We start from the raw sequence: 26,980 nt of genomic DNA, 5'->3' as shown, positions 1-26,980 counted from the left end.
CATAATTCCCCACATGACAGACTGAGGAAAATCAGTCATCTGATTTATCTTGTCTTTTGTGCTGTCTTTTAATAAAATGTGGATATAGGACCTTGGAGACTGCTTATACAGTGTGTTGTTCAGAAATCACATGAGAGCATTATGCTCTTCTCTCTCTCTCTATTCCTTCATATAGAAAATGATGTTCATATGCTTTTAGGAGTGTGTAATCTACTTTGGTCCAAAGCACAGTAAGACTAATAAGGCATTGCCTCTCCCTGCTGAGAAGGAGCTGATGATGTGTCACATGTCTAAATTACCCAAATATGCAGAGTCTGACATTTATATATTTTGTTTTGTTATATAATGTTCTTTTCAAAGTAATTGTCCTTTTATGGTAACATCGTAGAGGTGAATTTTGTAGGGTTTCATCACTACCATAGTTTCTTTGGTGAGCAGCATAGGTCATGTTGCCTTTACCCACAGCAAACAGTGAAGGAAGAAGCAGGACATGTCCTTTACAGCAGTTTGCTTGTGATATAAAAATTATAGCAACTATATTGCTCATGTTAACGTATCTGTCATAAGTCACACAGGTATCAAATAGATCCTGACATTCTCTTATGCAGTGGATATCACCAGCATCACATGAAGACAAGCAGAATTCCTGTTACAGCCTCACTTCCAGTGGCCCATTTTCGCAGGCCCTGAGAGGGGAAGGGCTTGCCAGGAAATAGGCTTTGTTTGAGCAGGGGCGAGCACCAATGAGGCGAGTCGAAAAACTCACCTCAGGCAGCAGCAACCCACATGGGGCGGCATGTTTTCTCCTGTTTTTAAACCAGAAATTCGACTCTTCTAGTGTAAGAGAGCACACTAGCAATGCGGCCTCCTTTGGACCCTCTCCGGCGCAGGAAAGGTGAGGGCTGGGTGGCGGCATTGAAGGAGCCGCCTAGGTGCCTCCTTACCCAGAAACGGCCCTGTTGAGACACTTAAACATCATTTTGTGAGTTAATATATTACTGGTAAGGTCTCACCTTGTGTATTCAGTGCAACAACTTGTAAAAGAAATTGTAATATCTTCTTAAGTGCTTGTAAAGTACTTGATAGTTTTTCCTCATAGTTTAATTTTTACAAGTTGTTGTACAGATAGGGATTTTTTCACACAGACAAAACAAAGAACCAGAGGCCACCCCTTTAGAGCTTCTTCATGATGAGGGCAGTGAGGTTATGGAATACACTAAGGGGCCAAGGTTACCAGTGAGTTAATAACTTGGACCCCTGGGGGGGAAGGGCCTGTATTTGCTAATGGTGGCCCTGGTTATGACATGTTGTGATTATTCTCTGTTTTGGGTAGCTCTTTCTACCTCTCTCAGATCTATCCAATCTTCTCTGTGTTATCCAACCATCCACCTACCACTTCTGTACAAGAGGTAAAGCTTCTCCAACTCTAGGTACTACTGGTGAAGGATCAAAATGAAGTTCAGGAGTAAATGCAGAGATTAATATTCCTGAGCCCCTACATATTGTTATGGAAGGACACCAATGCAGTATTTTGGGGGTTCAGTTATGAGACTTTTTTTTGTCCTTAAAAATAACTATATTTGCTACACAAGTGTAACACGTTTTTGGGCTCAATAACAGCCTTCCCGGACTAGTACTAATAAAACACCGGTTACACTGGACTCTCTCACCCAGAGTGGGCCTTCGCTGTGTGGAAGAGGAAGGAAATGGTGTTGTACAACTACACCTTTCATGCTGCTATGCAGAGAAATAATAGGAAACAATAGAACAAAAAGGGTTTACTGAACATCCACAGGGATTACTTACATCACAGTGGTTCAGAGACAAGTGATATAGGCACATCACATACAGAGCGTAACACAGGCTGACACTACCTGGGTGTACTATTACAGGAGCTACACCTGCCAATATCTAATGCCTCATTCACCCCCACTTTACTGGACCCATGCCCAGGCTCAGAACGCACATCCACCCTGTTCTTAGGTGGAAGGCAAAAGTGGAAGCTGCCACTCCCTTCCAGCACTATACCAGTGTGAGGCAGGATGTGGTCACAGCGCCTCCTGGCAAATAGCAGGGGATATGCAAATCTTTAACTAGGGACACATTTAACCCTTGGGGTCCCTACATAAGCATTCTAACATGTATTTATCAGATGTTTCAAACTGAACTAATATTGTCTTCTGCTTCAAAACTCTTGTCTTGTGATTTTTCAACTCACATGAAGATTCCAGAAGCATGGGGCATTCTCAAAGGTTCCTAGGGATTTTTTTTCCTCCCATAAATGTTTCAAAAAGGCCTAGTGCTCCAGGAACACCAAAACTGTAGCAGAATGGTTTAATATAGCTTTATTCCTATTACAGCTAACTGTATCAACAACACAAAAGGCCAAAAAAAGCCTAATGATTCAAAATGTACTTTAGTTTACATATACATTTAAATATAGGCCACTAGAAGAAAACAATTTGTGTGCCCATGTGGTTCATGCTGAGAACCAAAGAACCGGTAACCACGGGAAAGAAATACAAAAAGTAACTGCCTCTAGCTTTTAATACACGCTGTATTGTTTTTTTACTATAGTTTTTAACATACAAATCATTTATATGTGTGTGCCACGTCAGCTTAATATTTTTCCCTTTCTCTGTTTTGCCATTTGGCAGCTGGGCTTTCTAAAACATGCTGGAGTCCATTTCCAATGCCAGGAAATTCACCCAACCAATACATTAACTTTATCCTAACAATTTTGTGCCACTATCAGACATTTGGATAGTTGTGTGATGTGAGAGTTGTGTCATTAGGAATATAACCAAAACTAATAGGGAACACTAGAGAAACTTTTTTAAGAACCAAAAAAAATAAATATACCATGTAACCGATCGTTTTTTGTTATTAATCACAATGAGAATTCCACGAGAATTGTTGATAGCCTGTAAAATGACACAGGCAGCATGGTAGTGCAGTGGTTAATAGTACTGCAGACTTAGGTTGAGTTTCAGCCATAGCACTATATGCAAGGAGTTTGTGTGTTTTCTTGTGTGGGTTTCCTCTCAGTACTCTGTTTTCCACACTCTAACAATGTATAGACAGGTTAATTGTCTTGTGGGAGAATTTGATAGGCGTGAATATGATAGGGAACTTATATTGTGAGCTGCAATAGTGCAGGGACTGAAACAAATGATGTAAAATCTCTGTAAATATGTAGGAGTTATACAAATAATTCCAACAATAATAAAAATAATGTACCTGCTGGTGCACAAAAAAGCTTTATAAGTTCGTCTCTGTATTACTTCTGTTGACCTTTTAAATGAGAACTAAACCCTAAAATGTAATATGGTTAGAAATGCCATATATTATATATTAAACATATTGAACCAGCCTAAGGGTTCAGCATCTCTATAGTAGTAATGATTCAGGTATTCAATATTGTTGTGTTAGGAGTGTGACACGCACATGCTCAGTGGGCTCTGAGCAGCTGTTGAGAAGCAGAGCTTAGGGGGTCATTGCAGATCATCATGCAAACAATGAGGTTCACATCATTCAACACAGTTACAGGCCGGAGAGCCATCCGATTGGCTGGGCACCCCAGTGCATCCCTGGTAGAGGAGGAGGACCCAGGGGAGTGCCTTACTTTGGAGCCAAATGCATGGGGTTACAGACAGAGCTTATAAAAGAGCCCCTGCTGCAGCAGCCGAGAGGGAGCCAGATCTGTGGAGGGTGAAAGTGCAGTATGAGAGAAATGGAGATGTAGTAAAGAGTAAGACTGCGTTTGTGCTCAGCTTTGACAAGCTTTGAGCTTCAGATTATAGGGAGACGTTGCCCTGCATCCAGGTCAATAGTTGGATGCCTGTTGCAACCCTTGTGTGTCCCTGGTGTGAGGACAGGTGTTTCTCGTGAGCTTGCCAAGTGGGAGCTACAGCCTATATGCTAAAGGAGAGGTACACTGGGGCAGGTAGCGCTACCTGGGGAATAAAGAGCTCTGGGAAAGGAATATTTCCTGTGAACTGAACTGTGTTGTCCACAGAAAGGGAAGTGAGAAACGGCTCACGACAGACCCACATTTCCCCTTTGAAGGAATATTTACTTTTTAACCCAATTTTTCACTTTTTCCATATATAACGTTCCTCTTGGTTTACTGCAACTTTGTTTTATTTTCCTAGTGGAAACCCCCTGAGGTGTGCTCCTCAGTTCCCACTAGGTGGAGGCACTGCGCTGTAAATACCAGTTCTCAGTAACTTTCATAGGCAAAGACAATTCATGGCTCTGGATTGTCAAAGGTTAATTGCTATATAAAGAGTGTGATCCGATTCTACAAGCAGTGTGGTAAGCAAAAGGTTACACATGCAAGTCATTTTGGGATATGGAATGTTGGATGGAGGGGACCCGCAATGCAGACACAAACAAAGTCTTGGCGGAGGTCTATTTTTCAGTTCCTTGTGGGCCTAGACACCAACATAAGACTTTATACTCTCCATAGCATGGACTCTTTGTACCTAAAACTGTGTGCCAGCTTTGACTTCAAACCAGAGTTTCAGTTACAAAGAGGGGAATTAAAGAAGTGTTACAGGCCAGGCCAAAGTAAGAGAAATTTGAGCCCTCAGCAATGCAGGAAACCTTGGTTTACCATCTGAGTTGGGGCTGTCAGTGAGTTGATTACAGTTGCAACTGATCTATTTATGGAGACATAATCAAGTATTCCCTTTAATGCACATATTCCCCCTGATGCTGGGAGGAGGCAGCCAAATGCTTCTCTATACTTCCCTAGAACTGTATGTGGATGTACAGTGTTGGAAACCCCACCTTAAATAGTCTGTGTTAAGTGATTCCTCTGTTATGACAACACTGTGTGTTGCTATTTAATGCACTAATTTAGATAAACAGTAGTTAGTGTGCACTGTTAGCAAGAGACATCTCACTCAAAAAGAAGAGATAATCAGCAGATATCTTATTCTGGGCAAAAACAGGATGTCATCAGTCGGAGTGGTGAGTCATTTTCTGGTAAGAAGAATAATAATACTATATGTTCAAATAAGGGAATGTGCTAGAAAAGGGTTTTGCTCAGTATAAATGCGACTGGGGAAACTGAAATGCATTTGATGTATGCAGAGCTGCAGCTTTGTATTAGCTAGAGTGACCTAGTATTTGTGTTCTGTGCTATATTGCAATTGATATCACTATATAAAGACCCTACATGCCATATTAATCAACCCTAAGCAAAACTAGCACATGCATTCTCAATTTGTATTGGGAAGGTTTATATTGCTTATATGATCGACCTTAATAAAATACACAATAGTATATGTGTAAGCAAATAATAACTGTATGATTTATAAGCAAATTATAAAATAACATCATTTCACAAACCTTTAAAATCAGTTCTGTGGGGGTGTGCTCAAGAAACTCTCAAAGTCCCTGTCTTATAAGATGCAGGTGCTCTGTTCTGTGACCATTAATGGGGTTGTTCACATTTGTGTTAATTTTTAGTGTGATGCAGAGAGTGACAGATTGCAACTGGTTTTTATTTTTTAATATTTGGAGGCTTTCAGTTATTTAGCTTTTTATTCAGCAGCTCTCCATTTTGTAATTTCAGCAGTCTGGTTGCTAGGGTCCTTATTACCATAGCAACCATGCATTGATTTGGTTAAAAGCCTGGAATATGAATAGGGAGGGTCTCAAGAGAAATGGAGTAATAAAAAGTAGCATTAACATTACATTTTACAAGCTGGAAAGAGTCAGAAGAAGAAGGCAAAGAAATCAAAAATAAATAATGAAGACCAATTGAAAAGTTGCTTAGAATTGGCCAGTCTATAACATACTAAAAATTAACTTAAAAGTGAACCACCCCTTTAAGCATACTACTACTACTACATGCTAGAGGGGCTTCTTCAGGGCTGCTTACCGTGGGGGAGCTTTTTGCCCAAGATACCTTATAAGGCCATCTAGCAGTCCTATGGATGAGTTTGGATTTGGCAGATGCCTAGTGAACACTGACTGTTTAATTTCTTAATTAAAATGGTAGCATTTGGTGGAGGAGGAAATACTGTCTGAGGCTCTTTTCCAGTGGTACAGCACTGTAACGGTAGAGTATACATTCTTAACAATTCTGTTCTACCTACTTTGTTGCAACAGTTTGGGGAACAGCATTTGCTGTTTCAGCATGCTAATACCCTATGCACAAAACATGCTGAGTACAGAGTACTGTAAGTTTTCTAAGATGGCAGCGGAAGAGTCCTGACCTCAACCCAATCCAACCAAAGCTAGGCTTGACCACCCAACATCAGTGCTCAAACTCATTAATACTATTGGGACTGAATTAAAGCAAACTGTAGCAACAATGTTCTAAAATCTAGAACCCATGTTATATTGAAAACACATTGCCCAGACAAGGGACTTGTTCATGGGTAGAATGATAACAAATACAGATATCAAGAACCATAATCATTCTGCTTATACCACCTCCACCATATTTTCTATATATAAGAGAGTATCACGAGAGTATGGACTCTTCTTCTGCCATCAGAGGGAATCAGAGAAGACAGAGGAGTACACCTGCCTGGGTGGTAACTAAATTCATGGGAAGGTACTTTAATTATGACTCAAGTGCGGAGCTAAAAATATATTTAAAGGGCATGTATTATTGTTGATGTGAGGCAACAGAGAGTTAAACAGACATGAACATATTGCAGTTTTACCCATGGACAAAGTGCAGTGATTTGCCAACTTAAATAACATCTTGAACAGGCACTGGATTGGAGTTCTATTCAATGAATGTGGGGGGTGGATTGTAGACTGGATGCAAACACACGTAACCTACAGCCTTTGCACTTGGATACATCTCGTCACACCTGAATGTAAAGGTTACATGTGTGTATTTGAAGCCAATCTACAACCCAACCCTCAAGTTTATGGTGTGTTTATACCATGTAGCACAATATTTTACCTTGAATATGAGTAAAGGAACACAAAATGACCTTTTCATACATGTTGTAAATACCCTGTACAAATATAATGTTTAGAATTTCTCTCAAAGGCACTCCCATGTCTAAAAGATGATTTGTTTTCAAATATAATTGCTTAGTAAACCCAATTGAGAAAATTACATTTTCTTCAGTAGGTAGAACCTTCTAGGTTGCCTCTTAATTCATCTTTGACAGTAAAATCCCCATGTAAAAATCAAAATGTTGTTGCAAGAATGCCATACCTACCTACTGTTCCATCCCACTATATGATGGGCAGGTTTAGCGGCAGAATAATTGATTGTAGTTGGGTGTTGGAGGCATGGATAAAGATATATCTGGAGTTTATTAAATTTTACCATCTATTATATGAGGGTATAGTAACCCTTTAACCTTAGCTAATATTAAATATACAAGTAAGGGACATTTATTGCAGGGTTGCATGTTTAATTTCCCAAAGAGATCCAACTATTTAACATATCAGTAAATTTCTATGACGGTGGTTTTTGATCCGTTGTGCCCCTTTCTTAGCAAACAGATGGCCTACAACTGCTTAAAAGCATGTGAGAGCTAAAATCAAGTCAGATTTAAAACACCAGCGAGACTTAAGGCAATACTTACTAGCATAGCTTATTTAGCACTGTGCATTCTTTGACTATGGGAATCATCCTCCACTACTTATAATTTACCAAGGATAGGCAACCTTTGACAGTCATGCTGTACCGGAAATAGAACTCCCAACATCCCCAGCCAGCAAAGTTCTTGTTCTGCAACAGCTGAAGGGCTAAAGGTTTCCTTTCCCTGTGGTTCACTGACATCAAATTAGTGAAATTCTGGAAGGGTTTTGATATTGGCTTGTAAGAAATAGGATAGAGAAGTATTAAAATGCAATGATAGTTCTCTCAAAAATCCCTCTTGTAATTGACCTCATATACTTTGTTTCTCTTGGCCTTTACTCTGCTTAAACGGAAATACCTGTCTAGTGACTACAATATATTCTCCTCTGACAATAAATAAATCATTTTCCACCACGCAACATGTCATGTGCGTTGGGAAAAACTTGGAATTTAATGTACTTTATCAAGCAGCATAAGCTCTTTCCCTAGCCTGTAAAATTATACTTTGCAAAAATCTGTACTTAGAGCTGCTCATGTGTCTGTTTTAGGTTTGTTATTTATTCCTTTTGATTCCAACATCACACATTGGGAATTTGAATGTATCCAAGCTTTGCTTAACAATGTAAAAAGTCCATGACATGTAAATCCAATAGGGATGACAGACAAGCCAAATAACTAGTGTCCAAGTATTTTACAGGAAATATATCCCCTATTCATTTGGTATTGCTTTGCCTCTTGTGCTCCATTTACTAAACCTTTTCTCCCAAAAGAGCAAACAGCAAGTGGTTCAGTGCTGGCTTTATACTTCAGGCATAATACATAGGTCAGATGTGCAAAGCAATCTGCACTCCACACTGACTGTACAAGCTTCTTCATCTGATCAGCATACCCAGAGCCAGCATTCCACTCGAATTTTCCAGGAGTCACCAGACATATACTGGGTGGAACAGGGCTTTGTATGCTTCCATGGGGCATGAGGTTTCCAGATACATGGCCAAAAAACCCATGGAAATCTCTGCCTGGACATTGACATTTCTGCATACTAGGAAGCATAATAGCTGTTTGCCAAAAGAGTTTCGGCCTGCCATAAGGTGTATTAAGCCTCAGGCAGCATTACTGCAGGGCCAACAATTATCCGGCCACAAGACAAGTTAAATACTTTCTCATAAAGCTCATCTTCCCATTTCTGTAACAAGACGTTTGACTCTCCCAGTGAAGGAGATACTTGGCTGCATTAAGGTTTTGTAGTTTCAGGGGACAGAATGGCCCTCAGTGCACTTCACTTCCACTGTACTAAAAGTGTGTATAGACCCACTATAGACGCACTATATATTTGCCTTAAGTGCCAGTGTATCCTCTTTCTCTGACCCATTGGAGGTTGCCATATCCTCCTACACTGTGCACCAGGCTATCCAGCAGAGGGTGGGTTAAGTGAGTGCGCTGCTTCACCTGTTCCAGTATTTCACTCATTATTGACATCAGTGGGTGTCCGGTGCCCTTTGGAGCTGCCGCAGGTGGGCCCCCTCCCCACTTGCAAGAGCCACCAACCTCTGCGCTGTGATCAGCGCCCACAGCTGCCATCAGAAGCATGCAGAATTGGGTTAGCGGGTGAGCATGCAGCCCAACATAACCACCCACATTAGGAGTTCCCTCCCAGTGCAGGGTCCAGAGTACTCAATAGGGGCTTTTCTGTATACTATTGTTAGCCCACACCTCCAATGGGGAAAACAATTTTTAGGCGTTAGGATACCCTTTAGGGAAACATAGCAAATAATGAAATACTCTGCTGCAAGCTAACTGTTACTATAATAGTTTAAAAGTTGACTGTCTAGTGGCACAGTCTTGCCCCAATAAAGTTCCAAATGTCTGACATTCCCAAGTTATGGCATCTCAGAAATAGATATTTTGGCCTTTCCTTCTCTTCTGGCTAGTCAGCATGCAAGTCAGGGATGAGCCTAGTGCACACACACAAAGAAACCTTTGATGTTTCTTTTTCCTTTTAATAGTGAGGAATGTGTACCCTCTGCTTTGCTCCAGTTTACATTGGCCTTGCATAGTAAAACTGTGCATTAAGCCATGCCAAGTGTTCTCATTCCCTAGAGTGTTCAAAGGAACTTTTTTTGGTGAGGGTTGGGATAAAGTGCAAAAAAATTTAATAAACAAATTGCGTTGGGTTACAATTTTTTATTGAATTAGCCAGGCTCGTCCAGCTTTAATACCTTTCCAGAAAGATGCAAAGTCGGAAGTGAAAGCTGTTTCTCGGTGAGAGCTGAACAATAAATATACAAAGTGAGAGAACTGAGCTGTATCTCTGAACGAATATCTGATTTACTGCTGCTCTCTGCTATCTCTAGCAGGCACAGATATGAAAGGGTGGAGGAATGTATCACTTAAACCCTGCATTATTATGTTTATCCCCTGCAATGTGCTTCTTTACTATGTGCAAGGACATGGGGCAATGCTTGAGCAGCTTTACAAATCTGCATACATTGCAATAGTAATATTTGAAATTTTAATATCATGACCCTACAGGTTGCCATACATGAAGGGTGGCAGCATGAAACAAGTATATGGCTAATTATGTCATTAGCTAGGGGAGTCAAATTGGGTTGGTATGGCACATCCTTTCATAAACTCAAGCAATTTGCTACTTGATTTGTTTTTATTACTACAAATATATACTGCATGTACGGCATGGATTTCCAGCAGAGCAGATGGGAGATCATGTAAACCTGTACAGTGTATAATGTGGGGCAATACGGAGAACTGCACTTTAATATTAGTCTACTCCTATTGCTGCAAGAAAAGCCAACAGAAGAAGCTTTTTCTTTCATAGGAGGTTTCATATCTAATGAGGCAAATGCTGATTATACAGAGTGTGGGGAGAATATGAGACACAGGCTACTTGTAAATGAAGTTATGTTATATACACTTTTTATATTGAAAAGGCATTTACCCTGCTTATTCTATGGATTTGACTACTGTGTTTGGGGAGCTGTTATGACCAACCAGAAATACAGTACATCACCCATTTAGCAGGGGTACCCAGTCAGATGTATGCCAACCTACTATATACTGATACCAGTCTTTAGAGGTACTCATTCACAGCAGGGCATAGCATGCTAATGATACAGTGGAAGGCCTCACAATTATTTTACTTATATTACACATATATTATGGAAATGTTAAAAATATAATGTACGTTAGAGCTTTTTCATGTCACATAAAATGAGTTGGTGAAAATAGTTTCTCTTTAATGCCTGCAAACAATGAAAGGGAAGTGAATAGCATTTTGAAGAGCTATTGGCGTGTATTTTTGTACATACCCCCCCAGACACTGTTAACTTATTATTTTAACAAGAAACAGATTTTTGGAGTCATTTAAACATTTTGTTATTCAGGGCAAAAGGTTCCCAGTGTGAATTCTCATTGAGAGTTGCCTCACAAGCACATACTCCAAAGTAGGGAAAACTGAGCTGGGGTTTAAGTTAAATGCTGGAAAATTAACATTAGTTAAAGCTGTGCTGGTGGAAATTTAAACACAAAACCTTCTGCTCCTTTAGGGGTTAGGAATACTCCGTAGGCCAATTCATCACAGGTGTAACCACAATTGGAAAGTTCATAAGAGGGACGATATTTACTAATGCTGAGTTTTGGTTTGGCCTCATAACTGTCATGATTTAATGCCATGTAGTTTTAATTATTTTGATTTTATCAAACAGCTGACCAGGATATAGTACCAGCTGTTTGCAGCTTTGGCCTTCTAGACATGTAGCAGACTGCTTCCCCCTTCCCCACTGACCATTGCACTCCCCTAATTAATAAAGCGTGTGTTCCAGATAGCACTACCACGGCTAAACTTTAGTTTCAGTTCCCTGTTGATTTTCTCAGTTCCCAGTTCCACAACTGGGCAAAAATGCTGATTGGCTCCAATCACTGATTGGTTTCTATGGGGTACCACCTACGTGCAAATTTGCCCAATGCTGATAAATTGCCCCAGTGTTAAAACAGTATAATGTGCACTCTGCACAATGTTCAACAGTAACTTAACTGATTGCTGGTGGATATTGAGGCTGCATGCAGAATATAGCAAACTACCTTAATGTCCTCCCAGCACCAGCACTGACCTGCTGTCTTGATGAAGGTATGGTGAGACCATTACAACATGTATTAAAGTCACTTCCCCTATAAAACATACTGTTGGACAATAGAAATATTCACATACATTGTTAATTACAAATTTCAATGAATTAAAACTATACCCCCCAAACAATGTAGGTATCTATTAAAAGATACTGAGTAAAACAGCTCATGCGTAAAACCCTGCTTCATGTAAATGAACCATTATCATAATAATATACTTTTTTAGTAGTATGTGCCATTGGGTAATCATAAATAGAAAATTGCCATTTTAAAAAAATAAGGGCCGCCCCCTGAGATCGTAAGATTCACTGTGTACACATACAAACCACATGTAAGGTCACATGAGCCAATTAACAGACAGAGTTCTGCCTTTTGCTTCCTCACTTCTTCCTGTTACAGTTAGAGTTGTAGTATTTCTGGTCAGGTGATCTCTGAGGCAGCACAGATAGAGTCACGAAATGGTGGTTCAAGGCAAGAGATGTAAAAGGGCAATATTTATGTAAATATATATTCCAGTTTGGTAAGATTCTTTAATATGTCATTCAATTTGATATAAACTATCTGTTGCTTAAGTATTCATTTTGGGGGTATAGTTTTCCTTTAAAGGATCATTTTGCTCATATCCTGACATCAACCTCCTGATGGCCTGAAACCGTTAATATAAAGTTTATTACTTTTAAAACAGGTGTTCATCACAATATTATCAAGAAAATTTGCTCAGGCCTTTAAAAATAAAGTTTGTCTCCTGAGTGCTCTGGGTGCAAATGCTAACACGGCAGTGAAACAACTGACAGACACAAACTTGCAGCGGATTTTATCAATATGCAAATTCACACTAAAGTTGATTTTAATATAAAGCAAAATTGTATCTATATTATTTCACTACATGACACAAAGGCGCATAGTACTGATGAATGGTTTTGGGCTTAATGAAACCTTTCAATCCTGTATTTCTGTTCAGCTATTACACCCTAATCTAAAGAGCAGCAGCATGTGCTCCTTCTGGAAGGTTGTGCCCTCCTGTATAGTACATGTTGGGGAGCTTATGCAGCTCTGTGCTCTGAGATTGGGTATTGGGTTTTTATTTTAGAAAATAAAAAAAGAGCAAAGACTTAGGCTATAAAATGCTGCACCATGCTGCAAATGCTGTATAAACAAACTGGGCCTTCCCCCAGCTGAAGCCTTTGTTATGCTTTGCGATAAGGAGCAGCACATTATACAGAGGGGCCTCATTGAACTGTCATTTTTTTCTCTGACTTTTAAGAACCAAGTAGTTGGATGGATTTTTACTTTTACTTTTTTTCTTTGCCCTGTCGGTGCAAGAAATAAGATAATTCTTAATAATAACAATAGGATGCACCACACAATTCTCTCTTGAACATAGAGCAATGAAAACAGGTCACACTTAAAGGGATAATTAAACAAAAAATACATCAAAAGTGTTTGTGTGTGTATAAATATATATATATATAGTGACCATATCACTTCCCTCAGTGGGGTAGTGGGGTAAAAATGCACAACAGCTGCAATGACAGTGCAATTTTTTATGACCAAAGTAATAGCAAATTTTGCCTTTCTGGTTACTATACAATTTTTAAATCAGGTCATCTAAATGGGGTGCATTCCCCAGATAACAGAGTGTAGCCCAAGTATAAGGGGATTACGTCAGGCTTCTAATCATACTTTGCTTTTTTACAGAGGCACTAGACAATAGTGTCTGCAAGAGAGGAAATGCGTTGGATGACAACACTTTAAAGGATTTTCTTTTATTCCTCATGACTTCTTGTCAGCTGGTTCACTGTGCACTGTTTTTTCATCTGTGCACCCAGGCAATTCCTCGGGTCTTTCTTGATTGCAGGGAGCCTTTAACTAAATCCCCAGAGCTGATCTTAGAGAGTACCAGATCACTTTGTATTACAGGAGAGCTTAACCCTAAAAACAATATGGGGGAGAAATGCTGTATTTCATAAACTGAACCTTCAGCTCCTGCCTAAAGTTTCAGAATCTCTATAACTGTAATGGTTTGGGCCGTTCACATGCTCTGTGTGTGTTGAGACTCTAAGCTTAGGGATCATCACAAATCATCAAACATAAAACAAGGTTCACATATCATGGAAGTTTAGGCCACCTGGCTGATCATAAAATTCTGATGCAAATTGCACTGGTTTTTGAGCTGCCATGTAATGAAAATCCGAATTAATTACTAATCAGAAATTTATGACCCAAAAACGTTGCCCTTTTTTTGTATGTTTTGGGGTTAAATAAACCTTGCATTACATAAATTTTCAGTGTGCTGCTAGTACTTCCTTCATATGAGTTTTTTACTCTTGTGGCAGGCGTGCCTCTCCCAGTTCAGAACCTATTGCCTTTTTTATTTAACCAGATACCTCTGGCCATTACTCCTTTTAGCTGAAAACTGCACCAGCTTCCTGCTTACAGTATTTCTTCTTCTCACCAGGTGCACAGATGCAGTAGAGTGCAAAGCCAAATTTTAAGTAGAGAGTCGCCCAGTGGCGTAACTAGCAAATTCAATTTAGGGCCTCAAAATATTTATAAGTTGGCCTATTTTACCAAGATATATTAAAATTGCTAATTAATTAGGGTTTCACTGGGCCCCTACACTCCTGGGCCCCCCTGCAACCGCAGGGTCTGCTTCCTCTATAGTTACGCCCCTGGAGTCGCCTTTTTTTCACTCTACTGCGCATGTGTCAATCCAGGGCCATTAAAGAACGATGAAGTGAAAAAAGAATACGCCTAACATTTGGCTTCCCCCCAGTGATTTAACTTTTACTTCTCTTTTCATGTCAACTTGAGTTCAATCAATGCGGCTTTTGTTTTTTGTTTACTTCTTGTCTATTATTTTAATCACAAAATGTTTTTTGTTAATATTTGAGCTAAACAGGGAAACTACTCCATTGCATCAGTGCAAAAATTCTACAATATACTCATACTGTATGTGAATCACTTGTATTTCAGCTCTAATTTCCTTTTAGCTTAAGGCAGGGCTTTAAATGTGCAAGTGAAATGCTGACTTCATCTAGCTCTTTATGCTAGGATCTGGCAAGTGAACATGTATATGCATTCAAAGGGACAATCTGAGTAAACGAGAGCTTTTCTTGTGGGACTTCCATAACAACAAGCCCTGGGATAATACCAACTACAAGTCCTTCTGATGCCTGTTCTGCCATTGTCTCTTGGAATGCAGCAGAAGGCCTTTCAGCCTGCCCCACAAAGAGCAAAATGCGACATGTCTGAACTAGATCATCACTGGGACTGCACATTCTAACAACTTAAAAATGCCAGGGGGTCTGTTTACTAAGCTGTTTTCTACCCATCCATAGCTCTTTTCACTTTACAAAGTGCTTTTGTGAAACAGAGCAGTGAACTAAACAAGGCCATATATAGCTGTGGTGCGGCACAATTATTGACGTAATCTTCCCAGCACACTTCAGCTATTAGAGAGTGTTGGGGGCTGTACATTTAAAAATAACAAATGGGCTGCAGGTTGGGAAAATACATTTATAAACTGTTATCATCAGAATTTTCCCCTGATAGCTCTTACCTACAATTGCGGTAGTGCAAAGTCCCTCTATTGCTAGGGTTTATATAGGGTTTATAGCAAATGCGTCTGTTTTGCACTCTTTTTCTGATGGATGAACTTGTGATAACAAATATGAAGGGGTCTATGTAGTAATTGGGGCAATGTGGACCTAGATCTAGTAGTAACAACAAGGAGTAACCACTCAGATGTTTGCTTTGCATAAGCTGCCCTCCTATGTTGTTACAGCCTCACTCAATCAAAGATAAAATAACACGCACAGTAAGATTTATTAAAAGGCAGCCCCAAAACCGTTTTATTCCTCTTTGCTCTTTTGCAGTCACGTGACATATGCAAGAGATATACCCCACACTACTGGAAATCAGCACAAAAATGATATGTATTTGTAGTTTGGTTCTGTGTGTCACTACCCATAAATATACATACTTTCTGTTTTCGAAACCAGGTATTACAGAGTGTGTACACTTTCACTTTTCTTCTTTTGATCGATAGCATGGATATTTGGAGTCATGAAACCTTTCCATTATGTGGAGTATTTGCTACCTGACAGCTCAAGGCTAATGTATATGTTTATCTTTATTTGCTCAGCATAGTTTTATTTAAACAGGTTTTCTAGGCGTGTGTATATACGTTGCCAGTGCTTTGCGCATTTCGATTTTTGCTTGAATGTTTCACTATTAAATGCCACATGCATGTTATGTTGAGGCAACTGGCCTGTTTAATGGTAAGATCAAGCACTGAGCATATTAATAAAAAGGCTTAATACTCTTATGTCAAGAACTGTGCATGTATTTATGAAATTATTCCATTTATCCTTATTAACAGAATAATTTGTGGGTCAAATGCTAGTGATCTTGGATTTGGAGCACAATCTATTGCCATATGAATGCGCACCAACTTGGTGAATATTTAAATTATATAACCATATAAATGTGTGTGCATATGTATCAATTGCTGTATAAATACACATCTGTTAGTATATTTGATATTGATCTGTTAGTATATTTATAATCGATTACTTTACTTATTTGGATCCCAAGGAGGAAGTCATAGTTTGGCCCTCTATTCTGTGCACAGCCGGTCTTAAAATATGTAATAAAATTTTATAAAATATGATATCCCCCAAAATTCGTATTAGCTGACAAAGAACATGCCCAGTCATGATCCAACATTCCAATCCTGTGTGTGGTGGTACCTTCTTTATAAGATGTGCATTTGCCCGTTGCATTTTTTGAAATTCAGTTTGATGCATGCCACTATTGCCTAGAATGGTCTGGCCGACAGGCTTACTAGAAGTAGGTTTTCTTGTTCTTTGGGGGTCTCATTTGCATGAGGGGCCCACAGCCTAACCAGCTAACCCCTTAAGGATTCATTCCATATATGGCCACTTTTGCTCTAATGTCAAAAAAACAACCACAATAAAAATGCTACATTGGAGGGTTATTTATCAAAGGTCGAGTTTGTGAGTTTCGTGAGTTTTTTTTCTACCTCAAATAAACACACAACTCGAATGTTTGCTTGTTTATGTAAAACTTGATTGAATGCAACTCAACCGTTAATAATTAACCCCCTTAATATGTTATCATTTGATTTGACAAAGACAATAGCATTTCTTTGCACCACACATTTTTAGTTTTACTTGACTCTCCTGTACTATTATATTTCGAATGAGACTGGTCCTAGATTTGTGTATACTATTCTGCTTAAACCTGTGCTGTGTTGAGACGTGTTATTCCTTTGTAAAAACTATATCAGTGGGAAAGACGTGGTGCTTTCATCTTACAATACTACATTTGGGATTTTTCTCCTAATTTGGCATGCCCCAGACTTAAAAGTTAAAATTAATGCAATTAAAGTATACAATAAATGAGCCATCTGTCATGATTATATAAACTTTGCATGCAAAGACTTGAGCTGTAGAGATAAAAGATATGAATGCACTGGTAGTTACTGACAAGGAAGCTGCATAGATAAATGATAAAAACATTTTTTTAACTATTACTTAGGAAAAACACTTTAATTGAATTGTGGTACTTTGAAGGCTTACTAAAGTTACAGTAGTGCTCTAAAGTCTATCTAAGCAGCCGACAACAATTCTTTTTGCTCCTTTTTCGTTTTCCGAAGTCGCCCAAAGTTTCCTCATGAGGCAACTTCGGGCGACTTCGGAAAATGAAGCGCCGCGAGTGCCATCCCGCTGGACATTTTTCATTATAGCTAGTGAGAAGGTAGGGGAAAGCAGTTCGGGGAGATTGTCACCCCGAAGAAGTGGCGATTTGTCGCCGGGGCTACCAATCACCCCGAATCTGCCCGTGTGTCCTTACCCTTAGTGGTATTGCAGAGATTAGTGGCAAGGGGAAGTACTCGCAAATAACTTCCTATTATTTGAACTTCAACAAATAACATGTAAGAGTGCTTCACCAGTTACTAAACCCCATGAGACTTAGGGGCAGATTTACTAAGGGTCGAATATCGAGGGTTAATTAACCCTCGATATTCGACCAGGAACTAAAATCGTTCGACTTCGAATATCGAAAACGAACGATTTAGCGCAAATCCTGCGATCGAACGATCGAAGGATTATTCGTTCGATCGAACGATTAAATCCTTCGAATCGAACGATTCGAAGGATTTTAATCCAACGATCGAAGGAATATCCTTCGATCAAAAAAACGCAGGCAAGCCTATGGGGACCTTCCCCATAGGCTAACATTGAGTTCGGTAGCTTTTAGCTGCCGAACTAGGGGGTCGAAGTTTTTCTTAAAGAGACAGTACTTCGATTATCGAATGGTCGAATAGTCGAACGATTTTTAGTTCGAATCGTTCGATTCGAAGTCGAAGTAGTAGTCGAAGGTCGAACTAGCCCATTCGATGGTCGAAGTAGCCAAAAAAACACTTCGAAATTCGAAGTTTTTTTAATTCGAATCCTTCACTCGAGCTTTGTAAATCTGCCCCTAATGTACCCTTAAAAAGTATTGTCAAGGAATTTGACATCCAAATACTGGTTTAGCTTTTATTCCATTTCAGTTCAGAACAAAATGGCTGCTAAGGAGAGCCTTCACACTAGAGAATACTCACAAGCATTCAGATCATGCCACATGTTTTTTCCAGGATTCACGAGAATTGCATGTCCTGAATGTGTGAATGCACATAAATATGACGTTATTTACCAAAGCCATAAAAATTGGCTGAAATTCTCGGCTGCTCCCTGTAATTTCCTTCTCTTTTATACCTCAGTTGCTGTCATTTTAATGCAGCTTTGCAGCAGGAAGACTTTGATATTTAATCCAGTACTTGCTCTGCAGCACTGTCCTATGAAAACTGTCCAATTTATTCCAAAAATATGTCACCATGTGGAACGAAAAGCTCACTCTATTGCACATGGTGAATATTTAAACTCTGCAAAACTACAATACTTGTGTTTTTCTTTCTTCGTTTCAGAAATGGATTATGATTTTGATATAGAGGACATTCCATTTAACAAACAAGTTCGGAATCAGCAGGAACACAATGGACGAGAGATCACCCATCTCCAGTCTGGAAGTGACTACAAAGAGACAGTGCTGGCCAGACTCTTCCCCCTTTTCATTGCTGCCATTTTTGGGATTCTTATCATGGTTTGATTCTTTGTATTTTACTCTGCTAGCTCTCAGGGGCTAAAAATGTTGCCATATAAATGTTACAGTTTATAACATTCCCAAACAATTGTAAAGCTTTCTTGAAACAAAAGGGATTTTATATAATAAATACAATTGATTGGTAAATAACAAAAACTGTTTAATAAAAACATTTTAATTACACCCTATTTCTTTGTTTGTGTCTCTGTTTCCATTTGCTTTCACAAACTTTGTATGGTTTTAAGTCAAGAGAATGACATATAGAAGTATGGGATCCTTTATCTGGAAACTTGATAACCAAAAATCTCTGAAACACAGGAAGGTTATTGAAAGTTTAGTTCATATTAAGCATTAATATTTGGCATTTTCTCTGTAATAATAACAGTGCCATGTATATTGGGTTTATTTAATGTTTAAATGTTTCTTGTACACTTCAGTTATGATAATATGAATTACTGAAAATACCAGGTCCCAAGCATCCCAGATAATAGATTTCATATCTGTATTATAAATTGCATTTTGTGTACATTAGTTAAACAAAGATATGTACATACAAACACATATATATTGGAACTTTTTCCATAATCTAGTAGAATCTGTACGAACAGATTCTACTTTTTTTCAAAATGTTATACTCCCAATTAGGACTATGAAGATTTTCAACAATCCAGGTCATGGTATATCTAATATAAGTTATTCTAAAACAACTGGACTTGCTGAGTAATCATTGAATTCAATGATTACTCTGCAAGTACTCCCGGATCCTTACCCAATGATGACATAACAGCACAGGGCAGAACTGATAGGAAGCAGATCAGTACCATCATGGGGCAAAGTTATGATCCAATTGGGGTGGTGGGACTATGATACCGGGTGGCATCATGAAAAATGTTATCTGGAGGCAATCTTAAAGGATAAGTAAAGCTTTAAAATATGTGAATGTAAAATTGATGAGGGGGATTTTCTAAGAAATTTTGCAATGTACATTCATTATTTATTTTGTTTTCATTCCAAGATATTAAGGAATTCATGTGCTGTTAATATGAATGAATTTTGTTACAGCAGCGCCATCTGCTGGTCAGTTTCCCACCAGTCTGACCACCAAGTAGTCAAGGAAGTTGTCAGGTGAAAGAAAGAGGCTGCTCTGATGTTCTTCTGCTTAGGAATACAATTAGAAACCTTTCTCAAATCTTTCCTAAGCAGAAGAACATCAGAGCAGCCTTTTTCTTTCTCCTGACAACTTCCTTGACTACTTGCTGGTCAGATAGGTGGGAAACTGACCAGCAGGTGGCGCTGCTGTAACAAAACTCATTCATATTAACAGTACGTGGGGTCGAAGAGAATTCGAAGTGAATTTTCAAATTCAAAAACTTCGAATTTCGAAGTAATTTTTGGGTACTTCGACCATTGAATAGCCCAAAATTCGATTTGAATTGAAAAAACTTCGAATATTCGACTATTTGAAAATCAAAGTACTGTCTCTTTAAAAAATTTCGACTTCGCCATCTTAAATCTGCCGAATTGCTATGTTAGCCTATGGGGACATCTTAGAACCTATAGCCAGTATTTGGCTAAGTTTTAAGAAGTCAAAGGTTTTTTTTGAAAATCGTTCGATTAAATAGTTCGATCGATCAAACGATTTGAATTAGATCGAAATCAGCTAAATTCACTCAAAAAAAAACTTAGACTATTGAATTTTTACAATTCGATGGTCAAATTTCGAAGTTTTACCACTTCGAAATTCGAGCCTTAGTAAATGTGCCCTTACATGTATCCCTTAATATCTTGGAATAAAAGCAAAATAAATAATGAATGTACATTGCAAAATTTCTTAGAACAGCCCCCTCTTCAATTTTACATTCATGTATTTTAAGGGTTTACTTATCCTTTAAAGAGGTAGGGGGCAGGATGGAGGGGTAGGCAGAATTGGGGTGGATCAGAGAATGGAAACAGAATAACAAATACAAATTTGCTGGAAAATACATTCTCTGCAAATATGCAATTTGTAATACTTGCTCTTGCCTGTTAATTAACTGGCTAAGCTGCTGAAATACCAGCAAAAGGCAACCATAGAACTGATTAAAATTTTTGGCCACATATGGTGCAGACCTCACACTCAATTGAAAGTTTTGGGTATTAATTGCCATAGAGGTATCTTCAGACGACATGGTTATATGAAAGCCAGGTGGGATTTTTTTTACAGTGGTCTCTAAACTTCATAGTTAAGTGTTGAATAATGTTCTATAGGGTTGCTATAATTGCATAATGGCAGCAATATTCTTACTGGAAGAAAATAAAGCTAGTCATATGCCCAATACACGATGTATCTAAATGCACGAAAGAGGAGTTACATTTTTAAAATTAAAAACTTTTCTCAATAGCATTATATACTGCTTTGGAACAACAGGAGCAAGTTTTCATGGCAACATCACTTTAATCGTGTAACTCCTGATGCTGTGACTCACAGGAGGAGAAATACATTCCTTTTGAATGTGGTGGCCTACCACAACAGTCAGAATTAGTCAATCTCGGCATACCAGAAAGAGGCAGGAAAACAAATAGCAATTTGAGCAGAACGCCAGTTTGGAAGACAAATTTAAACTGCAGTACCAGTAATTTTGGGCATATGTCTGAACCAGGTAGCTTCTTTAAAAAAAAGTTAGTTTCATTTCATTTTGAAAAATAAAAAAATATTTGTGCTAGACTTTTGAAAAAGTAGAATAAGGATAAGGTAATTTATATGTAGTTGCAGTTTTGCAGGGATTAATGAGTGTTTCCTAGATAGTATGTATGTATATATATTTTTATTTATATAGCACTCCTTATATATAGAGAGACAAGAGATGAGATGTAGTTAAGTGCAGATGAGTGAAGGGCTTGAAAGTTAAGAGGAGGAGGAGTTTGTAAGTTTCATGTGAAGCCGTGACAAGGACTTCAGTTGAGGAGGGGCTTGTACCCTCTTGGATGAAAGTAGGATAACTCTGGCAGCAATATTTAATACCGACTGTAGAGGGGAGTGATTTAGGGAGGCCAGTTAGTAGAAGATTACAGTAATCTAATTGGGATAGAATGAGAGCATGCATGAGTCAAAGATTGCCCCAGACAGAAAGTGCTGAGTTGACAAAGTTAATGAGCATGCCATCAATAAAGAATGGGGGAGTAGGACCAGGCTTAGGTGAAAAGATGATTAGTTCCATTTTTGTAAGGTTGAGTTTGAGGTGGCACTGGTTCATCCAGTTAGAAGTTGCTAGGAGGCAGTTAGAGATGTGAGCCTCGATTCCAGCTGTTAATGAAGGGATGAATACATTTATTTGGGTATCGTCAGCAGACAGATGCTAATTAAAGCCAAAGGAGCGGATGAAGTCTCCCAAAGACAGATGGTACAGGGAGAACAACAACGGACCAAGTACAGAACCTTGTGTCACCCCCTGCATTAAGTGGAACTGGAGAGGAGGTTTTGTTAGCATAGGAGACTATGATCAGTTAGAAAGGTAAAAAGAGAGCCAAGATGCAGCCTGGTTTCAGATACCAAGCGAATACAGAATTTATATCAGGAGAGAGTGGTCAAGCATATCAAATGCAGAGGTTAAGGAGGATAAGGATATAGAAGTGGTTGCATGGTGCGTCTGCATTTGACAGTCGCGTTGGAAGAACGCTGCGACAACATCCGACATTTGTATTTCTTACCTTATTTTCCGTTGCATCCTGTTTGGTGCATCGCGTCGAATCCACCAAAAACGCATAGAAGTCGTCCATGTAGTTCTACCCTTCCAGATTCTGTTAGGGGATTTAGAAATGGTGGCTCTGTTGCTAAGTGCATGTGGTTTGAGTCTCCGGTTAAATGATCTGGTTTCCCTTGATTACTGTTGCTAAGACAATATTTTTGTGTGACGTTAGATATATAATTTTACATGCTGTAATGTAAAATCCGATACTATCTTATTATGCATTCACATGCAACCTTCATTGTTTTGGCCACAATAGTTGTATGTCATCATTTGGCTATCTTCCACGCTTTTGACATCAATTTGATTATGTTACATGCAGTAGAAAAATAACCAACATACAGGACACAAACAGTTCACACAAGGAAAACGCTTAAAAGGGGTTAACCGATACCTTGCAGATGTCTCATTGTTTATCAGAAGTGTTATAATTATGTCCAGTATTTTATTAGCTATGATGTCATACTGACAACAAATTGCCTTCCTAAAAATAAGAAGCATATGCAACACCATGGTATTATCAGGATTCAATCAAAAAATTATTTGGGGTGGGTGCCCATGTGCAGAAGGAAAAGTTGGGTTATCACCTGATAGAATTAAACCACCTGTATATACTACTTAAAGTGATACTGAGCCTACTCTTCAAAATATTAATGTACATTAAAAGCTACCTATAGGTCAATTTGTAGCATGGGTGAAAGCCTTGTATGATGCCCCTGTGGCTCAAGTACAGGTGAACGCAAAACTCTCACAAAGCTTCCCACTGGCAAGGGGTATCAGGCAAGGGTGCCCAATGTCGCCCCTCTTATTTGCTCTAGCCATAGAACCTCTGGCGGTCCTAATCCGCAACAACAGAGGAATTGAAGGGCTTAAGTTACAGAGACTTGAGAAGAAAATATCACTCTATGCGGATGATATGCTCGTGTATCTGGCCAATCCCAGGGAGGCTCTCACAGAACTACTGAGGGAAGTTACAAACTTTAGAGATTGCTCTGGCCTTAGAGTCAACTGGGCAAAATCAGTCTTATTTCCCATTGACAATGGTGGTACCAGAAACCCGCACCCTCAATTACAGTGGGTATCCTCCTTTACGTATTTGGGCATGGTAACACACAAAAACCCATTAAAGTTTGCAGAACTGAATCTAGCCCCGATACTCAGTTCACTAAGATTGAAAGTGCAACATTGGTCCAATCTATCATTATCCCTACCAGGGCGCATCAACATTCTGAAGATGGTTTTCCTTCCCAAGTTTCTCTATGCTTTCCACAACGCACCAATTATACCTCCCATGCAATGGTTTAAAGGGCTGGATGCAAGTATAAGAAATTTTGTGTGGGCAGGAGAGCGTCCACATATAGCTACACGGATGCTCCAAGCCCCGGCCAATAAAGGAGGATTAGCCCTCCCAAATTTTCTATTATATTTTTATGCGAGCCAACTGGTGTATGCCTGGTGGTGGTTCAACCCAGACCCGAACAATCAGGCCATAGTGATAGAAGCAGCAGTAATCTCCTCATTTGGAGCTTTAGCCAACCAGCTGCACAGAGGGCTCCCATCAATTTACCTGTTGACACCTCCCATGAAGACTGTAGTTCAGGTGTTCCAAAAAACAGTGACTGCGGCATATATGGGTCACAGTTGGTCTAAATGGACCCCACTATGGGTTAACAAAGCACTTCTACACTTTAAGACTATCCCTAATGTAAGTGAGTGAGTGGGCAGCAGAAGGGATTAAACACTTGCATAATATAGTCAAGCCGGATGGTATTAAACGATTTGATCAGTTAAAGTTAAAGAATTTGGTCTGAACAATCGTATGTTTTTTAGATTCATAAAATTGAGACATGCTTGCTCTGCCCAGTTTTCAGAAGGAACCCCCAGAGTTACGGAATAGACTTTGGAACGCTATCTCCGCAGACCACTCCTCCGTAAACCACTTAGCTGGTTCTATACTATTATTCTATTAAGCATGTATGTCACAAATGGGCCCAGGATTTCCCCCCTGGAAAGATTTACTTGAACAAATACCTGGAAATAACATATCAAGCAGAGATAGGTTCATAAACATTAAATTTATTTACAGAGTCTATTTAACACCACACAGACTGGCATGAATTTATCAGGGGTATCCAGATGTATGTGTAAAGTGTAACAATGAACAGGGTATCTACATGCATGTGTTCTGGGACTGCCCTAAAGTGCAAAGGTTCTGGTCAGCAATACTTACCCATCTTGATAACCCACTAGGTCTGCCTATTATTCGGACTCCAGAATTCTGCCTCCTGGGGCACACAGAAGGATTAAACCTTTCTCCTTGCGACAGACTGTGCCTTCAGCAACTTCTCCACTTTGCAAAAAAAGCCATCCTTTTGACATGGAAATCCATTGAAGCTCCAACCATGGGCTATTGGGAAGAACTAATAAATGATGTGCTTCCAAAGCAAAAACTTACTTACATGGCGAGGGGCTGTCCAGCTAAGTTTGGGAAAGTGTGGAATTGCTGGCTAGCTGACCAACAAGCAGCTGAGACTACCCCACAGTAAGGCGGAACCTAGATGCAAAGACTTTATATGATATGGATGTGAAATGTAATATGAATGGATACCCCACAGTAACGGTGAACCTAGGTGCACGGACTTTATCTGATATGGAATTGAAATGTAATATGAATGGATAACCCATCCTCTTATCTCTTATTTCTTTCTTCTTCTTCTTCAGCCTTTTCTTTCTTCTACTACTCAGTTAAAATCAATAAACTAAATCTTTCAAAAACTACCTATAGGTCATATTGATTGTGTTTCGCTGTTAGAGCGGCTTTTGTAAGTAATCGTTTCTTGAAGTTCATAAACTTGCTTTGCCAACCTGGCTGTCCCTTCTCAACCTGTCAGGGTTTCTTATGCTATTGGACTACTGATGCACAAATATGGCAGCCCCCTCAGAGAAACATGGGGGATCAGATAGGTAATGTAAAAACATTGGGCAAATATTTTAATGCCAAAAATTCTAAATAGCATGCAAAGATAATGTTATGATTAGGGATGTACCGAATCCTGGATTTGGTTCGGGATTTGGCCTTTTTCAGCAGGATTCAGTTCCGGCCGAATCATTCTGCCCGGCTGAACCGAATCCGAATTCTTATTTGCATATGCAAATTAGGGGCGGGGAGTGAAATTGCGTGACTTTTTGTCACAAAACAAGGAAGTAAAAAATGTTTTCCCCTTCCCACCTCTAATTTGCAAATGCAAATTAGGATTATGATTCGGTTCAGTATTCTGCCAAATCTTTCTGGATCGGATTCAGAGTTCTGCCGAATCAAAAATAGTGGATTTGGTGCATCCCTAGTTATGATAGATGTTAAAAGAGTTTAGTTTCTGGTGTCAGTGTCTCTTTAATGCAAAAGAGTGCTTAACATTCCACATACAATGAATTCCAGTCTATAGGCCCTTTTGTCATTAGGCTAGTTAATAAAATGTTGGTTGTGCAGGAAGATAGTTTGTATATCTTTTTCTTTGTGTTTGCCTAATGATTGCTCAGCAATCTGGTGGAGAGCTGTACAAACCAAACTAAGGGAAGCTAAAGTAAAATTAAGTACCTCCTATTTTCCTCTTGATGCCCAGCTACTCAGCGAATGCATTATTCTCTCACAATAACACACAAAAAGTGAAGCCAGACCCTGTTGGTACGGTGGTTACCATATAAGTGAATGTTAATTACCACCTCCCTCATTTAGTATGATACATGGGTGTGCTAAAATATGTCTATAAATCCTGAAGCAGAGCTGCTGAAACATCAACTAATTCAGTGTCCCCAGAAAGACAATGATGTAGTCCTGGCTTTTTAAAAACATTTCCCTTGAGGCCAAATGGTGACGTAAAATAAGGTCACGACATGACAGGACGGAATCACTGCCTCCCTTGTGACATGCAGTTAGATGATGTGTCTGCATTAGTCTGACTTAAAGGAAAATGATACCTTCAGAATGAATATCTAACAAACACTTATCATATTAAGTGGTCTATTTAAGAATCTTACTAAACTGAAATATATATATATATCAGTAAGTACTGCCTATTTACATCTTTTACATCGTGCCACCATTTGATAGACTGTGCTTCCTCAGAGATCATCTGACAGAAAATAATGCAGCTCTAACTGTAACAGGATGATGTGTAGGAATAGAAGACATAACTCTGTCCATTCATTGGCTGTATGCCTGTTTGTGTGCACCGTAAATTGTATTATCCCCCTGGTTCAGTGTCCGTTTGTTTGGCCCCTTGGACTGATTGATTTGATACTGTGCCTGGTTGGCACATATAGGACCATCTTAAATTTCTGTGTGAAAATCTCAAGATATGAAGGGAGCATCTTT

At 39.1% G+C, this 26,980-nt stretch overlaps 1 protein-coding gene across 1 annotated transcript in view; it reads left to right on the top strand.

Moving 5' to 3' along the window:
- Nucleotides 1-19,071, top strand: part of gpc3.L (glypican 3 L homeolog) — a 227,096-nt gene extending 208,025 nt beyond the window's left edge. Inside the window, exon 8 of the mRNA XM_018230004.2 lies at nucleotides 18,708-19,071. Coding sequence (XP_018085493.1) covers nucleotides 18,708-18,889 — 182 coding nt within the window. The 3' untranslated portion in view covers nucleotides 18,890-19,071. The remainder of the gene's footprint in view (nucleotides 1-18,707) is intronic.
- The last annotated feature ends 7,909 nt before the right edge of the window (nucleotides 19,072-26,980 follow it).

This window comes from Xenopus laevis, chromosome 8L (assembly GCF_017654675.1).
Source record: "Xenopus laevis strain J_2021 chromosome 8L, Xenopus_laevis_v10.1, whole genome shotgun sequence".
NCBI lineage: Eukaryota > Metazoa > Chordata > Amphibia > Anura > Pipidae > Xenopus > Xenopus laevis.
The sequence above is the reverse complement of the archived record's forward strand: the minus strand, read 5'-3'. Positions and strand labels throughout refer to the sequence as shown.